Source organism: Coregonus lavaretus, assembly GCF_964263955.1.
Source record: "Coregonus lavaretus genome assembly, contig: HAP1_SCAFFOLD_2108, whole genome shotgun sequence".
Lineage (NCBI taxonomy): Eukaryota > Metazoa > Chordata > Actinopteri > Salmoniformes > Salmonidae > Coregonus > Coregonus lavaretus.
In genome coordinates, this window is record NW_028161928.1 from 14,299 (window position 1) to 32,541 (window position 18,243).

The 18,243-nt window shown below is 47.2% G+C and overlaps 1 protein-coding gene across 1 annotated transcript in view; it reads right to left on the reverse strand.

Annotated features, from left to right (window-relative positions):
- Positions 1-528: 528 nt before the first annotated feature.
- The window catches only part of LOC311119949 (serine/threonine-protein kinase/endoribonuclease IRE1-like), a 58,482-nt gene continuing 40,767 nt past the window's right edge, over positions 529-18,243 (reverse strand). Inside the window, exons 7-13 of the mRNA XM_084194594.1 lie at positions 16,189-16,290; positions 15,360-15,419; positions 14,742-14,949; positions 10,784-10,862; positions 7,198-7,348; positions 2,685-2,809; positions 529-778 (exon numbers count right to left, since the gene is read on the reverse strand). Coding sequence (XP_084050720.1) covers positions 536-778; positions 2,685-2,809; positions 7,198-7,348; positions 10,784-10,862; positions 14,742-14,949; positions 15,360-15,419; positions 16,189-16,290 — 968 coding nt within the window. The 3' untranslated portion in view covers positions 529-535. The remainder of the gene's footprint in view (positions 779-2,684; positions 2,810-7,197; positions 7,349-10,783; positions 10,863-14,741; positions 14,950-15,359; positions 15,420-16,188; positions 16,291-18,243) is intronic.

Below are 18,243 nucleotides of genomic sequence, written 5' to 3' on the forward strand. Positions count from 1 at the left end.
ACCGAGTCACTGGTGCTTCCTGCTTTAGTTTTTGCTTATAAGCAGGAATCAGGAGGATAGAGTTATGGTCAGATTTGCCATTTTGTCTTCAACATGTTTTGTTATTTACTCATTAAAATGTTCCCACAGATAGAATGTGCGACAGACCTGTTCTATCATAACAATATAATATTTTGCTACTGTGTTTTATTACTGCGCAGGAGACTTGCTCTTCTAGCCTGAATGATTTTTTAAAAGTTGTATTTCTTCCATTTATGATTCATAGCAGGGATGAAGATACAACGGGCAATGTTTTACTTTTCAATAAAACCTGTCACGTTGGTAAAATAACATAATTCTACTTAATTGTATTACAGCTTTACAGGCTAATTTCTATTCTGTTAAGATGAATCACCATCATCTAAATGTGATTTCTGTCATTCTGAGCATCGGGGATTGGGTTGCGCACCTAATGCATACGAGTCTGTTACATTTCTCAAATGTCCGGTAAATTAAAAATCTTGCCGGTCACATTGTCCTCTGGGAAAACCCTGACTCACATCCCACCCTGTCCTGTAGTACTCACCTGTGGATAAGTCAGAGCGAAGGCAAGCCATCCTCCCAGCAGTAGAGATAGTATCACCACGGTAACAGGGTCCTGGTATATATAGTCAGGCAGGACAGAGGACAACCCTGACTTTGATCCTGAGCCTGCTAGGATCCTTCTGCTGCCGCTAGGACCCAAACCATGACCCCCTCCACCTCCACGGCCCCCACCACCATGACCTACTGACTGGAACTAAAGAGGAGAGGAGGGGAGGGGGTTAAGAGGAGGAGAGGGGGAGAGGGGGGATGAAATGCAAAAGCGTTGTGAGCTAAAGATGAATGCATGTCTGGGTGGATTATAAAGTTCTATTCCAGAGGTATTCAACCTACGACGTCCAGAGCCTGCTGGTTTTCTGTTCTACCGGATAATTAATTGCACACGCCTGGTCTCCCAGGTCTAAATCAGCCCTTGATTAGAGGGGAACAGTAGAACTGGCTCCAAGTCCAGGTCTAAATCAGGCCCTGATTAGAGAGGAACAGTAGAACTGGCTCCAGGTCCAGGTCTAAATCAGGCCCTGATTAGAGGGGAACAGTAGAACTGGCTCCAGGTCCAGGTCTAAATCAGGCCCTGATTAGAGGGGAACAGTAGAACTGGCTCCAGGTCCAGGTCTAAATCAGGCCCTGATTAAAGGGGAACAGTAGAACTGGCTCCAGGTCCAGGTCTAAATCAGGCCCTGATTAGAGGGGAACAGTAGAACTGGCTCCAGGTCCAGGTCTAAATCAGGCCCTGATTAGAGAGGAACAGTAGAACTGGCTCCAGGTCCAGGTCTAAATCAGGCCCTGATTAGAGAGGAACAGTAGAACTGGCTCCAGGTCCAGGTCTAAATCAGGCCCTGATTAGAGGGGAACAGTAGAACTGGCTCCAGGACCAGGTCTAAATCAGCCCCTGATTAGAGAGGAACAGTAGAACTGGCTCCAGGTCCAGGTCTAAATCAGGCCCTGATTAGAGGGGAACATTAGAACTGGCTCCAGGTCCAGGTCTAAATCAGGCCCTGATTAGAGGGGAACAGTAGAACTGGCTCCAGGTCCAGGTCTAAATCAGGCCCTGATTAGAGGGGAACAGTAGAACTGGCTCCAGGTCCAGGTCTAAATCAGGCCCTGATTAGAGGGGAACAGTAGAACTGGCTCCAGGTCCAGGTCTAAATCAGCCCCTGATTAGAGGGGAACAGTAGAACTGGCTCCAGGTCCAGGTCTAAATCAGGCCCTGATTAGAGAGGACCAGTAGAACTGGCTCCAGGTCCAGGTCTAAATCAGGCCCTGATTAGAGAGGAACAGTAGAACTGGCTCCAGGTCCAGGTCTAAATCAGCCCCTGATTAGAGGGGAACAGTAGAACTGGCTCCAGGTCCAGGTCTAAATCAGGCCCTGATTAGAGGGGGAACAGTAGAACTGGCTCCAGGTCCAGGTCTAAATCAGGCCCTGATTAGAGGGGAACAGTAGAACTGGCTCCAGGTCCAGGTCTAAATCAGCCCCTGATTAGAGAGGAACAGTAGAACTGGCTCCAGGTCCAGGTCTAAATCAGCCCCTGATTAGAGGGGAACAGTAGAACTGGCTCCAGGTCCAGGTCTAAATCAGGCCCTGATTAGAGAGGAATAGTAGAACTGGCTCCAGGACCAGGTCTAAATCAGGCCCTGATTAGAAGGGAACAGTAGAACTGGCTCCAGGTCCAGGTCTAAATCAGGCCCTGATTAGAGAGGAACAGTAGAACTGGCTCCAGACCAGGTCTAAATCAGGCCCTGATTAGAGAGGAACAGTAGAACTGGCTCCAGGACCAGGTCTAAATCAGGCCCTGATCAGAAGGGAACAGTAGAACTGGCTCCAGGTCCAGGTCTAAATCAGGCCCTGATTAGAAGGGAACAGTAGAACTGGCTCCAGGTCCAGGTCTAAATCAGGCCCTGATCAGAAGGGAACAGTAGAACTGGCTCCAGGTCCAGAGTTGAGTTGACAGTTCTATTCTACTACCATTTTCTCCAAGTTAAAACCAAAGCTTTGATTTCCTCTGGGGATTCTGATACTCACAGGATGATCTGTATGTGAGTTGGGGTTAAGGTTAGATAGAGGTCAGTGGTTAGAGATCAGCAGTAAAGGGGTTGTAACTCACAGGATGGTCTGTATAGCGGTGGTTCTGAGACCGGGTCGGGATAACGGCATCACCGGAACGCTGCAGGTTTACCGGGAAGTCTCTCAACATGGTGGTGTGGGCTACCGGGGGTAACTCATGATGTCCTGATGACACACACACACACACACAGACACACACACACACACACAGACACACAGACACACAGACACACAGACACACACACACAGAGATGACATGAATATGAGGACGTATGAATGACACATTGTGTGTCTGCTGTCTCTGTGTGGTTGGCGTCTGCTGTCTCCGTGTGGTTGGTGTCTGCTGTCTCTGTGTGGTTGGCGTCTGCTGTCTCTGTGTGGTTGGCGTCTGCTGTCTCTGTGTAGTTGGCGTCTGCTGTCTCTGTGTGGTTGGCGTCTGCTGTCTCCGTGTGGTTGGCGTCTGCTGTCTCCGTGTGGTTAGCGTCTGCTGTCTCCGTGTGGTTGGCGTCTGCTGTCTCCGTGTGGTTGGTGTCTGCTGTCTCCGTGTGGTTGGCGTCTGCTGTCTCTGTGTGGTTGGCGTCTGCTGTCTCTGTGTGGTTGGCGTCTGCTGTCTCTGTGTGGTTGGCGTCTGCTGTCTCTGTGTGGTTGGCGTCTGCTGTCTCTGTGTGGTTGGCGTCTGCTGTCTCTGTGTGGTTGGCGTCTGCTGTCTCTGTGTGGTTGGCGTCTGCTGTCTCTGTGTGGTTGGCGTCTGCTGTCTCCGTGTGGTTGGCGTCTGCTGTCTCCGTGTGGTTGGCGTCTGCTGTCTCTGTGTGGTTGGCGTCTGGTGTCTCTGTGTGGTTGGCGTCTGGTGTCTCTGTGTGGTTGGCGTCTGCTGTCTCTGTGTGGTTGGCGTCTGGTGTCTCTGTGTGGTTGGCATCTGCTGTCTCTGTGTGGTTGGCGTCTGCTGTCTCTGTGTGGTTGGCGTCTGCTGTCTCTGTGTGGTTGGCGTCTGCTGTCTCTGTGTGGTTGGCGTCTGGTGTCTCTGTGTGGTTGGCGTCTGCTGTCTCCGTGTGGTTGGCGTCTGCTGTCTCTGTGTGGTTGGCGTCTGGTGTCTCTGTGTGGTTGGCGTCTGGTGTCTCTGTGTGGTTGGCGTCTGCTGTCTCTGTGTGGTTGGCGTCTGCTGTCTCTGTGTGGTTGGCGTCTGGTGTCTCTGTGTGGTTGGCGTCTGGTGTCTCTGTGTGGTTGGCGTCTGCTGTCTGTGTGGTTGGCGTCTGGTGTCTCTGTGTGGTTGGCGTCTGCTGTCTCCGTGTGGTTGGCGTCTGCTGTCTCTGTGTGGTTGGCGTCTGGTGTCTCTGTGTGGTTGGCGTCTGCTGTCTCTGTGGTTACCTATGAGCAGCCACTGGTTGTTCAGTGTGTTGGTGGAGCCTGGCGGGTAGTTACCTACTGGTTGTTCAGTGTGTTGGTGGAGCCTGGCGGGTAGTTACCTACTGGTTGTTCAGTGTGTTGGTGGAGCCTGGTGGGTAGTTACCTACTGGTTGTTCAGTGTGTTGGTGGAGCCTGGTGGGTAGTTACCTACTGGTTGTTCAGTGTGTTGGTGGAGCCTGGCGGGTAGTTACCTACTGGTTGTTCAGTGTGTTGGTGGAGCCTGCCGGGTAGTTACCTACTGGTTGTTCAGTGTGTTGGTGCAGCCTGGTGGGTAGTTACCTACTGGTTGTTCAGTGTGTTGGTGGAGCCTGGCGGGTAGTTACCTACTGGTTGTTCAGTGTGTTGGTGGAGCCTGGTGGGTAGTTACCTACTGGTTGTTCAGTGTGTTGGTGGAGCCTGGTGGGTAGTTACCTACTGGTTGTTCAGTGTGTTGGTGGAGCCTGGCGGGGAGTTACCTACTGGTTGTTCAGTGTGTTGGTGCAGCCTGGTGGGTAGTTACCTACTGGTTGTTCAGTGTGTTGGTGGAGCCTGGCGGGTAGTTACCTACTGGTTGTTCAGTGTGTTGGTGGAGCCTGGCGGGTAGTTACCTACTGGTTGTTCAGTGTGTTGGTGGAGCCTGGTGGGTAGTTACCTACTGGTTGTTCAGTGTGTTGGTGGAGCCTGGCGGGTAGTTACCTACTGGTTGTTCAGTGTGTTGGTGGAGCCTGGCGGGTAGTTACCTACTGGTTGTTCAGTGTGTTGGTGGAGCCTGGCGGGTAGTTACCTACTGGTTGTTCAGTGTGTTGGTGCAGCCTGGTGGGTAGTTACCTACTGGTTGTTCAGTGTGTTGGTGGAGCCTGGTGGGTAGTTACCTACTGGTTGTTCAGTGTGTTGGTGGAGCCTGGCGGGTAGTTACCTACTGGTTGTTCAGTGTGTTGGTGCAGCCTGGTGGGTAGTTACCTACTGGTTGTTCAGTGTGTTGGTGGAGCCTGGTGGGTAGTTACCTACTGGTTGTTCAGTGTGTTGGTGGAGCCTGGCGGGTAGTTACCTACTGGTTGTTCAGTGTGTTGGTGGAGCCTGGTGGGTAGTTACCTACTGGTTGTTCAGTGTGTTGGTGCAGCCTGGTGGGTAGTTACCTACTGGTTGTTCAGTGTGTTGGTGGAGCCTGGCGGGTAGTTACCTACTGGTTGTTCAGTGTGTTGGTGCAGCCTGGCGGGTAGTTACCTACTGGTTGTTCAGTGTGTTGGTGGAGCCTGGTGGGTAGTTACCTACTGGTTGTTCAGTGTGTTGGTGGAGCCTGGCGGGTAGTTACCTATGAGCAGCCACTGGTTGTTCAGTGTGTTGGTGGAGCCTGGCGGGTAGTTACCTACTGGTTGTTCAGTGTGTTGGTGCAGCCTGGCGGGTAGTTACCTACTGGTTGTTCAGTGTGTTGGTGGAGCCTGGTGGGTAGTTACCTACTGGTTGTTCAGTGTGTTGGTGGAGCCTGGCGGGTAGTTACCTACTGGTTGTTCAGTGTGTTGGTGGAGCCTGGCGGGTAGTTACCTACTGGTTGTTCAGTGTGTTGGTGGAGCCTGGTGGGTAGTTACCTACTGGTTGTTCAGTGTGTTGGTGGAGCCTGGTGGGTAGTTACCTACTGGTTGTTCAGTGTGTTGGTGGAGCCTGGTGGGTAGTTACCTACTGGTTGTTCAGTGTGTTGGTGGAGCCTGGTGGGTAGTTACCTACTGGTTGTTCAGTGTGTTGGTGGAGCCTGGTGGGTAGTTACCTACTGGTTGTTCAGTGTGTTGGTGGAGCCTGGCGGGTAGTTACCTACTGGTTGTTCAGTGTGTTGGTGGAGCCTGGCGGGTAGTTACCTACTGGTTGTTCAGTGTGTTGGTGGAGCTTGGCGGGTAGTTACCTACTGGTTGTTCAGTGTGTTGGTGGAGCTTGGCGGGTAGTTACCTACTGGTTGTTCAGTGTGTTGGTGGAGCCTGGCGGGTAGTTACCTACTGGTTGTTCAGTGTGTTGGTGGAGCCTGGCGGGTAGTTACCTACTGGTTGTTCAGTGTGTTGGTGGAGCCTGGTGGGTAGTTACCTACTGGTTGTTCAGTGTGTTGGTGGAGCCTGGCGGGTAGTTACCTACTGGTTGTTCAGTGTGTTGGTGGAGCCTGGTGGGTAGTTACCTACTGGTTGTTCAGTGTGTTGGTGGAGCCTGGCGGGTAGTTACCTACTGGTTGTTCAGTGTGTTGGTGGAGCCTGGCGGGTAGTTACCTACTGGTTGTTCAGTGTGTTGGTGGAGCCTGGTGGGTAGTTACCTACTGGTTGTTCAGTGTGTTGGTGGAGCCTGGCGGGTAGTTACCTACTGGTTGTTCAGTGTGTTGGTGGAGCTTGGCGGGTAGTTACCTACTGGTTGTTCAGTGTGTTGGTGGAGCTTGGCGGGTAGTTACCTACTGGTTGTTCAGTGTGTTGGTGGAGCCTGGTGGGTAGTTACATACTGGTTGTTCAGTGTGTTGGTGGAGCCTGGTGGGTAGTTACCTACTGGTTGTTCAGTGTGTTGGTGGAGCCTGGTGGGTAGTTACCTACTGGTTGTTCAGTGTGTTGGTGGAGCCTGGTGGGTAGTTACCTACTGGTTGTTCAGTGTGTTGGTGGAGCCTGGTGGGTAGTTACCTACTGGTTGTTCAGTGTGTTGGTGGAGCCTGGCGGGTAGTTACCTACTGGTTGTTCAGTGTGTTGGTGGAGCCTGGCGGGTAGTTACCTACTGGTTGTTCAGTGTGTTGGTGGAGCCTGGTGGGTAGTTACCTACTGGTTGTTCAGTGTGTTGGTGGAGCCTGGTGGGTAGTTACCTACTGGTTGTTCAGTGTGTTGGTGGAGCCTGGTGGGTAGTTACCTACTGGTTGTTCAGTGTGTTGGTGGAGCCTGGCGGGTAGTTACCTACTGGTTGTTCAGTGTGTTGGTGGAGCCTGGTGGGTAGTTACCTACTGGTTGTTCAGTGTGTTGGTGGAGCCTGGCGGGTAGTTACCTACTGGTTGTTCAGTGTGTTGGTGGAGCCTGGCGGGTAGTTACCTACTGGTTGTTCAGTGTGTTGGTGGAGCCTGGTGGGTAGTTACCTACTGGTTGTTCAGTGTGTTGGTGGAGCCTGGCGGGTAGTTACCTACTGGTTGTTCAGTGTGTTGGTGGAGCCTGGCGGGTAGTTACCTATGAGCAGCCACTGGTTGTTCAGTGTGTTGGTGGAGCCTGGCGGGTATCGGACATCGGTAGACGGGGTGATCTCACACTCTCCTTTCTCTCTCACCGTCACCTCCTCTGTCTCAGGTCCCTCGATACGCGCCAGCGTCAAGCCCCGCGGCTGCCATGGCAACACATCAATCAACACATCAAAGAATCAGCCAATCAAATTCAGAGAGAAAAGTTCAAACAAGTCTGATAAAAAGATGTATATACAGTGGGGAAAAAAAGTATTTAGTCAGCCACCAATTGTGCAAGTTCTCCCACTTAAAAAGATGAGAGAGGCCTGTAATTTTCATCATAGGTACACGTCAACTATGACAGACAAAATGAGAAAAAAAAATCCAGAAAATCACATTGTAGGATTTTTAATGAATTTATTTGCAAATTATGGTGGAAAATAAGTATTTGGTCAATAACAAAAGTTTCTCAATACTTTGTTATATACCCTTTGTTGGCAATGACACAGGTCAAACGTTTTCTGTAAGTCTTCACAAGGTTTTCACACACTGTTGCTGGTATTTTGGCCCATTCCTCCATGCAGATCTCCTCTAGAGCAGTGATGTTTTGGGGCTGTCGCTGGGCAACACAGACTTTCAACTCCCTCCAAAGATTTTCTATGGGGTTGAGATCTGGAGACTGGCTAGGCCACTCCAGGACCTTGAAATGCTTCTTACGAAGCCACTCCTTCGTTGCCCGGGCGGTGTGTTTGGGATCATTGTCATGCTGAAAGACCCAGCCACGTTTCATCTTCAATGCCCTTGCAGATGGAAGGAGGTTTTCACTCAAAATCTCACGATACATGGCCCCATTCATTCTTTCCTTTACACGGATCAGTCGTCCTGGTCCCTTTGCAGAAAAACAGCCCCAAAGCATGATGTTTCCACCCCCATGCTTCACAGTAGGTATGGTGTTCTTTGGATGCAACTCAGCATTCTTTGTCCTCCAAACACGACGAGTTGAGTTTTTACCAAAAAGTTATATTTTGGTTTCATCTGACCATATGACATTCTCCCAATCCTCTTCTGGTTCATCCAAATGCACTCTAGCAAACTTCAGACGGGCCTGGACATGTACTGGCTTAAGCAGGGGGACACGTCTTGCACTGCAGGATTTGAGTCCCTGGCGGCATAGTGTGTTACTGATGGTAGGCTTTGTTACTTTGGTCCCAGCTCTCTGCAGGTCATTCACTAGGTCCCCCTGTGTGGTTCTTGGATTTTTGCTCACCGTTCTTGTGATCATTTTGACCCCACGGGGTGAGATCTTGCGTGGAGCCCCAGATCAAGGGAGATTATCAGTGGTCTTGTATGTCTTCCATTTCCTAATAATTGCTCCCACAGTTGATTTCTTCAAACCAAGCTGCTTACCTATTGCAGATTCAGTCTTCCCAGCCTGGTGCAGGTCTACAATTTTGTTTCTGGTGTCCTTTGACAGCTCTTTGGTCTTGGCCATAGTGGAGTTTGGAGTGTGACTGTTTGAGGTTGTGGGCAGGTGTCTTTTATACTGATAACAAGTTCAAACAGGTGCCATTAATACAGGTAACGAGTGGAGGACAGAGGAGCCTCTTAAAGAAGAAGTTACAGGTCTGTGAGAGCCAGATCTCTTGCTTGTTTGTAGGTGACCAAATACTTATTTTCCACCATAATTTGCAAATAAATTCATTAAAAATCCTACAATGTGATTTTCTGGAATTTTGTTTCTCAATTTGTCTGTCATAGTTGACGTGTACCTATGATGAAAATTACAGGCCTCTCTCATCTTTTTAAGTGGGAGAACTTGCACAATTGGTGGCTGACTAAATACTTTTTTTCCCCACTGTAATGACATCACAGTACTGAGACTAAAACACATGCCTGATTGGTTGCTGTGTGTTGTGTTGACATGCTGATTGGTTGCTGTGTGTTGTGTTGACATGCTGATTGGTTCCTGGGTGTCGTGTTGACATGCTGATTGGTTGCTGTGTGTTGTGTAGACATGCTGATTGGTTGCTGTGTGTTGTGTAGACATGCTGATTGGTTGCTGTGTGTTGTGTTGACATGCTGATTGGTTGCTGTGTGTCGTGTTGACATGCTGATTGGTTGCTGTGTGTTGTGTAGACATGCTGATTGGTTGCTGTGTGTTGTGTTGACATGCTGATTGGTTGCTGGGTGTCGTGTTGACATGCTGATTGGTTGCTGGGTGTCGTGTTGACATGCTGATTGGTTGCTGTGTGTTGTGTTGACATGCTGATTGGTTGCTGTGTGTCGTGTTGACATGCTGATTGGTTGCTGTGTGTTGTGTTGACATGCTGATTGGTTGCTGTGTGTTGACATGCTGATTGGTTGCTGTGTGTTGTGTTGACATGCTGATTGGTTGCTGTGTGTTGTGTTGACATGCTGATTGGTTGCTGTGTGTTGTGTTGACATGCTGATTGGTTGCTGTGTGTCGTGTTGACATGCTGATTGGTTGCTGTGTGTTGTGTTGACATGCTGATTGGTTGCTGTGTGTCTTGTTGACATGCTGATTGGTTGCTGTGTGTAGACATGCTGATTGGTTGCTGTGTGTTGTGTTGACATGCTGATTGGTTGCTGTGTGTTGTGTAGACATGCTGATTGGTTGCTGTGTGTCGTGTTGACATGCTGATTGGTTGCTGTGTGTTGACATGCTGATTGGTTGCTGTGTGTCGTGTTCACATGCTGATTGGTTGCTGTGTGTTGACATGCTGATTGGTTGCTGTGTGTTGTGTTGACATGCTGATTGGTTGCTGTGTGTTGACATGCTGATTGGTTGCTGTGTGTTGACATGCTGATTGGTTGCTGTGTGTTGACATGCTGATTGGTTGCTGTGTGTCGTGTTGACATGCTGATTGGTTGCTGTGTGTTGACATGCTGATTGGTTGCTGTGTGTTGTGCTGACATGCTGATTGGTTGCTGTGTGTCGTGTAGACATGCTGATTGGTTGCTGTGTGTCGTGTTGACATGCTGATTGGTTGCTGTGTGTCGTGTTGACATGCTGATTGGTTGCTGTGTGTTGTACATTGAGTATACAAAACATTAGGAACACCTTCCTAACAGCCTCAATTCGTCAGGGCGTGGACTCTACAAGGTGTCAAAAGCATTCCACAGGGATGCTGACATTTACTCCAATGCTTCCCACAGTTGTGTCAAGTTGGCTGGATGTTCTTTGGGTGGTGGACCATTCTTGATACACACAGGAAACTGTTGAGCGTGAAAAACCCAGCAGCGTTGCAGTTCTTGACACAAACCGGTGCGCCTGGCACCTACTACCATAACCCCGTTCAAAGGCACTTACATCTTTTGTCTTGCCCATTCACCCTCTGAATGGCACACATACACAATCCATGTCTCAATTGTCTCAAGGCTTAAAAATCCTTATTTAACCTGTCTCCTCCCCTTTCATCTACACTGAATGGAAGTGGATTTAACAAGTGACATCAATAAGGGATCGTAGCTTTCACCTGGATTCACCTGGTCAGTCTGTCATAAAAAAGAGCAGGTGTTCTTAATGTTTTGTACACTCAGTGTATATTTGCTGTTGATTTGACAGCTGTACTGACCACTAAAGAGACTCCGTCGTGAACCAGAGAGGTGGAGGCGTAAAGATGAGAGTCCAGCTTCCCGACGTACAGAGTGGGCCTAAAACACACACAAGATAAATGACATAAATATTAATAATAATAATAATAATAATAAGCCATTTAGCAGACGCTTTTATCCAAAGCGACTAACAGTCATGAGTGCATTATTTTAAAAAAAAAATTGTGTATGACAGTAAAAAGCTTTTGGAGCAGCTTCAAATGAAATGTTGGGTAAGAAGGCAAACTCAGCTCCCATTATTCATTGAATCAGATGGTTCATTCATCACAAAACCCACTGATATTGCCAACTACTTTAATGATTTTTTAAATTGGCAAGATTAGCAAACTTGGGCATGACATGCCAGCAACAAACGCTGACACTACACATCCAAGTATATCTGACCAAATTATGAAAAACAAGCGTTGTAATTTTGAATTCCTTAAAGTGAGTGTGGATGAGGTGAAAAAATTGTTGTCTATCAACAATGACAAGCCACCGGAGTCTGACAACTTGGATGGAAAATTACTGAGGACAATAGCGGACGATATTGCCACTCCTATTTGCCATATCTTCAATCTACGCCTACTAGAAAGTGTGTGCCCTCAGGCCTGGGGGGAAGCTAAAGTCATTCCGCTACCTAAGAATAGTAAAGCCCCCTTAACTGGCTCAAATAGTCGACCAATCAGCCTGTTACCAACCCTTAGTAATGTTTTGGAAGAAATGGTGTATGACCAGATACAATGCTATTTTACAGTAAACAAATTGACAACAGACTTTCAGCACGCTTATAGGGAAGGACATTCAACAAGCACAGCACTTACATAGATGACTGATGATTGGAAATTGATGATTAAAAAAATTGTGGGAGCTGTTTTGTTAAACTTCAGCGCAGCTTTTGACATTATCGATCATAGTCTGATGCTGGAAAAACGTATGTGTTATGGCTTTACACCCCCTGCTATATTGTGGATTAAGAGTTACCTGTCTAACAGAACACAGAGGGTGTTCTTTAATGGAAGCCTCTACAACATAATCCAGGTAGAATCAGGAATTCCCCAGGGCAGCTGTCTAGGCCCCTTACTTTTTTCAATCTTTACTAACGACATGCCATTGGCTTTGAGTAAAGCCTGTGTGTCTATGTATGTGGATGACTCAACACTATACACGTCAGCTACTACAGCGACTGAAATGACTACAACACTTAACAAAGAGTTGTAGTTAGTTTCAGAATGGGTGACAAGGAATAAGTTAGTCCTAAATATTTCCCAAACTAAAAGCATTGTATTTGGGACAAATCATTCACTAAACCCTAAACTTCAACAAAATATTGTAATGAATAATGTGGAAATTGAGCAAGTTGAGGAGACTAAATTGCTTGGAGTAACCCTGGATTGTAAACTGTCATGGTCAAAACATAATGATGCAACAGTAGCTAAGATGGGGAGAAGTCTGTCCATAATAAAGTGCTGCTCTACCTTCTTAACAGCACTATCAACAAGGCAGGTCATACAGGCCCTTATGAACAGCGGGGACTGTGAAGCAACACAAACATAGACACACACACACGAAAACATACGCACTATACACACATTTTGTACATGGATTTTGTGATATGATATGTGGTAGTAGAGTAGAGACCGGAGGGCACACACTCAATGTTTTGTGAAATCTGTTGTGAATGTATTGTAATATTTTTAAATTGTATAACTGCCTTAATTTTGCTGGACCCGAGGAAGAGTAGCTGCTGCCTTGGCAGGAACTAATGGGGATCCATAATAAACCCCAGGAAGAGTAGCTGCTGCCTTGGCAGGAACTAATGGGGATCCATAATAAACCCCAGGAAGAGTAGCTGCTGCCTTGGCAGGAACTAATGGGGATCCATAATAAACCCCAGGAAGAGTAGCTGCTGCCTTGGCAGGAACTAATGGGGATCCATAATAAACCCCAGGAAGAGTAGCTGCTGCCTTGGCAGGAACTAATGGGGATCCATAATAAACCCCAGGAAGAGTAGCTGCTGCCTTGGCAGGAACTAATGGGGATCCATAATAAACCCCAGGAAGAGTAGCTGCTGCCTTGGCAGGAACTAATGGGGATCCATAATAAACCCCAGGAAGAGTAGCTGCTGCCTTGGCAGGAACTAATGGGGATCCATAATAAACCCCAGGAAGAGTAGCTGCTGCCTTGACAGGAACTAATGGGGATCCATAATAAACCCCAGGAAGAGTAGCTGCTGCCTTGGCAGGAACTAATGGGGATCCATAATAAACCCCAGGAAGAGTAGCTGCTGCCTTGACAGGAACTAATGGGGATCCATAATAAACCCCAGGAAGAGTAGCTGCTGCCTTGGCAGGAACTAATGGGGATCCATAATAAACCCCAGGAATAGTAGCTGCTGCCTTGGCAGGAACTAATGGGGATCCATAATAAAAACCCCAGGAAGAGTAGCTGCTGCCTTGACAGGAACTAATGGAGATCCATAATAAACCCCAGGAAGAGTAGCTGCTGCCTTGGCAGGAACTAATGGGGATCCATAATAAACCCCAGGAAGAGTAGCTGCTGCCTTGGCAGGAACTAATGGGGATCCATAATAAACCCCAGGAAGAGTAGCTGCTGCCTTGGCAGGAACTAATGGGGATCCATAATAAACCCCAGGAAGAGTAGCTGCTGCCTTGACAGGAACTATTGGGGATCCATAATAAACCCCAGGAAGAGTAGCTGCTGCCTTGACAGGAACTAATGGGGATCCATAATAAACCCCAGGAAGAGTAGCTGCTGCCTTGGCAGGAACTAATGGGGATCCATAATAAACCCCAGGAAGAGTAACTGCTGCCTTGACAGGAACTAATGGGGATCCATAATAAACCCCAGGAAGAGTAGCTGCTGCCTTGGCAGGAACTAATGGGGATCCATAATAAACCCCAGGAAGAGTAGCTGCTGCCTTGGCAGGAACTAATGGGGATCCATAATAAACCCCAGGACGAGTAGCTGCTGCCTTGGCAGGAACTAATGGGGATCCATAATAAACCCCAGGAAGAGTAGCTGCTGCCTTGACAGGAACTAATGGGGATCCATAATAAACCCCAGGAAGAGTAGCTGCTGCCTTGACAGGAACTAATGGGGATCCATAATAAACCCCAGGAAGAGTAGCTGCTGCCTTGGCAGGAACTAATGGGGATCCATAATAAACCCCAGGAAGAGTAGCTGCTGCCTTGACAGGAACTAATGGGGATCCATAATAAACCCCAGGAAGAGTAGCTGCTGCCTTGACAGGAACTAATGGGGATCCATAATAAACCCCAGGAAGAGTAGCTGCTGCCTTGGCAGGAACTAATGGGGATCCATAATAAACCCCAGGAAGAGTAGCTGCTGCCTTGGCAGGAACTAATGGGGATCCATAATAAACCCCAGGAAGAGTAGCTGCTGCCTTGGCAGGAACTAATGGGGATCCATAATAAACCCCAGGAAGAGTAGCTGCTGCCTTGACAGGAACTAATGGGGACCCATAATAAACCCCAGGAAGAGTAGCTGCTGCCTTGACAGGAACTAATGGGGATCCATAATAAACCCCAGGAAGAGTAGCTGCTGCCTTGACAGGAACTAATGGGGATCCATAATAAACCCCAGGAAGAGTAGCTGCTGCCTTGGCAGGAACTAATGGGGATCCATAATAAACCCCAGGAAGAGTAGCTGCTGCCTTGACAGGAACTAATGGGGATCCATAATAAACCCCAGGAAGAGTAGCTGCTGCCTTGACAGGAACTAATGGGGATACATAATAAACCCCAGGAAGAGTAGCTGCTGCCTTGGCAGGAACTAATGGGGATCCATAATAAACCCCAGGAAGAGTAGCTGCTGCCTTGGCAGGAACTAATGGGGATCCATAATAATGAGTGAATAATAATAATGTGTGTGTGTGTGTGTGTGTGTGTCTCTTACACCAGCTGTGTGTGTGTGCTGGCCTGCTCCGTGACAAACTGGTAGCTCCACTTCATGGTGTGTGTGTGTGTGTCGTGGGACGAGAAGGTGAGGTAGCGCAGCGTCTCCATGGCAACTGACAGGTGAGGGGCGTGTCTCAGAGAGTCCTGGCTGTACAGGTACACACCCACCACAGGCGACCCATAGTTCTGACTCCACAGGACGTCACCTGGGATAGAGGAGAGGAGAGGAGAGGAGAGGAGAGGAGAGGAGAGGAGAGGAGAGGAGAGGAGAGGAGAGGAGAGGAGAGGAGAGGAGAGGAGAGGAGAGGAGGGTTAGAGACAGAGAGAGAGGAAGATAGGAGATGACAGGAGAGGAGAGGAGAGGAGAGGAGAGGAGAGGAGAGGAGAGGAGAGTTAGAGACAGAGAGAGAGAGAGAAGAGGAGAGGAGGGGATATAATTATAAGCTATAACCTAATAACATTGATAAAACTAGTCTAGGTTTATTGTAGCAGGCCTGTCAGGTGTAGCAGGTGTTTATTGTAGCAGGTCAGTGCAGGGTTAGAACAAAAGTGTGGTCTGTCTGGTAGTGGTTGGGAAACGTAGTAATTATCTTGTCTGTAAAAAGGTAGAAGTTACCTGTCTCTCTGTCCACGGTGACCACCAACCCATCACCACTGGAAACAAGATGGGCCATCTCTGGAGAAACAGAAACCACTGTTTTATCACACTGTGTAGAACTAGAGAAGCACGTCACATTATCATTGTGTGTCCTGTAGCACGTCACATTATCATTGTGTGTCCTGTAGCACGTCACATTATCATTGTGTGTCCTGCAGCACGTCACATTATCATTGTGTGTCCTGCAGCACGTCACATTATCATTGTGTGTCTTGTAGCACGTCACATTATCATTGTGTGTCCTGCAGCACGTCACATTATCATTGTGTGTCCTGCAGCACGTCACATTATCATTGTGTGTACTGCAGCACGTCACATTATCATTGTGTGTCCTGCAGCACGTCACATTATCATTGTGTGTACTGTAGCACGTCACATTATCATTGTGTGTCCTGTAGCACGTCACATTATCATTGTGTGTACTGCAGTACGTTACATTATCATTGTGTGTCCTGCAGCACGTCACATTATCATTGTGTGTACTGCAGTACGTTACATTATCATTGTGTGTCCTGCAGCACGCCACATTATCATTGTGTCTGTGTACGTCACATTATCATTGTGTGTACTGCAGCACGTCACATTATCATTGTGTGTCCTGCAGCACGTCACATTATCATTGTGTGTCCTGCAGCACGTCACATTATCATTGTGTGTCCTGCAGCACGTCACATTATCATTGTGTGTCCTGTAGCACGTCACATTATCATTGTGTGTCCTGTAGCACGTCACATTATCATTGTGTGTCCTGCAGCACGTCACATTATCATTGTGCCTGTGTACGTACTGTAGTTTTGTTTCTCATCGTAAGGCGGGGCAGAGTAGTCGTTGTACGTGGCGTTCCACCTCAGCTCCTGTGTCTTCGTATCATACATAGTTATCATGTACTCTGGAATAGAAAAGAGTAGAGTACCGTAGAGTAGAGTAAAGTATTGTAGAACTGAGTAGAGAACAGTAGAACTGAGTAGTATAGTATAGTAGAGTTAGATAGAATAGAGTGGTATTGACTAGTTAGTTACCTGTGGTCCTATGTATACCAGTGGTGTGTTGGGACATATAGAGTTAGATAGAATAGAGTGGTATTGACTAGTTAGTTACCTGTGGTCCTATGTATACCAGTGGTGTGTTGGGACATATAGAGTTAGATAGAATAGAGTGGTATTGACTAGTTAGTTACCTGTGGTCCTATGTATACCAGTGGTGTGTTGGGACATATAGAGTTAGATAGAATAGAGTGGTATTGACTGGTTAGTTACCTGTGGTCCTATGTATACCAGTGGTGTGTTGGGACATATAGAGTTAGATAGAATAGAGTGGTATTGACTAGTTAGTTACCTGTGGTCCTATGTATACCAGTGGTGTGTTGGGACATATAGAGTTAGATAGAATAGAGTGGTATTGACTAGTTAGTTACCTGTGGTCCTATGTATACCAGTGGTGTGTTGGGACATATAGAGTTAGATAGAATAGAGTGGTATTGACTAGTTAGTTACCTGTGGTCCTATGTATACCAGTGGTGTGTTGGGACATATAGAGTTAGATAGAATAGAGTGGTATTGACTAGTTAGTTACCTGTGGTCCTATGTATACCAGTGGTGTGTTGGGATATATAGAGTTAGATAGAATAGAGTGGTATTGACTAGTTAGTTACCTGTGGTCCTATGTATACCAGTGGTGTGTTGGGACATATAGAGTTAGATAGAATAGAGTAGTATTGACTAGTTAGTTACCTGTGGTCCTATGTATACCAGTGGTGTGTTGGGACATATAGAGTTAGATAGAATAGAGTGGTATTGACTAGTTAGTTACCTGTGGTCCTATGTATACCAGTGGTGTGTTGGGACATATAGAGTTAGATAGAATAGAGTAGTATTGACTAGTTAGTTACCTGTGGTCCTATGTATACCAGTGGTGTGTTGGGACATATAGAGTTAGATAGAATAGAGTGGTATTGACTAGTTAGTTACCTGTACGTCCTATGTATACCAGTGGTGTGTTGGGACATATAGAGTTAGATAGAATAGAGTGGTATTGACTAGTTAGTTACCTGTACGTCCTATGTATACCAGTGGTGTGTTGGGACATATAGAGTTAGATAGAATAGAGTGGTATTGACTAGTTAGTTACCTGTGGTCCTATGTATACCAGTGGTGTGTTGGGACATATAGAGTTAGATAGAATAGAGTAGTATTGACTAGTTAGTTACCTGTCCGTCCTATGTATACCAGTGGTGTGTTGGGACATATAGAGTTAGATAGAATAGAGTGGTATTGACTAGTTAGTTACCTGTGGTCCTATGTATACCAGTGGTGTGTTGGGACATATAGAGTTAGATAGAATAGAGTAGTATTGACTAGTTAGTTACCTGTGGTCCTATGTATACCAGTGGTGTGTTGGGACATATAGAGTTAGATAGAATAGAGTGGTATTGACTAGTTAGTTACCTGTGGTCCTATGTATACCAGTGGTGTGTTGGGACATATAGAGTTAGATAGAATAGAGTAGTATTGACTAGTTAGTTACCTGTGGTCCTATGTATACCAGTGGTGTGTTGGGACATATAGAGTTAGATAGAATAGAGTGGTATTGACTGGTTAGTTACCTGTGGTCCTATGTATACCAGTGGTGTGTTGGGACATATAGAGTTAGATAGAATAGAGTAGTATTGACTAGTTAGTTACCTGTGGTCCTATGTATACCAGTGGTGTGTTGGGACATATAGAGTTAGATAGAATAGAGTAGTATTGACTAGTTAGTTACCTGTGGTCCTATGTATACCAGTGGTGTGTTGGGACATATAGAGTTAGATAGAATAGAGTGGTATTGACTGGTTAGTTACCTG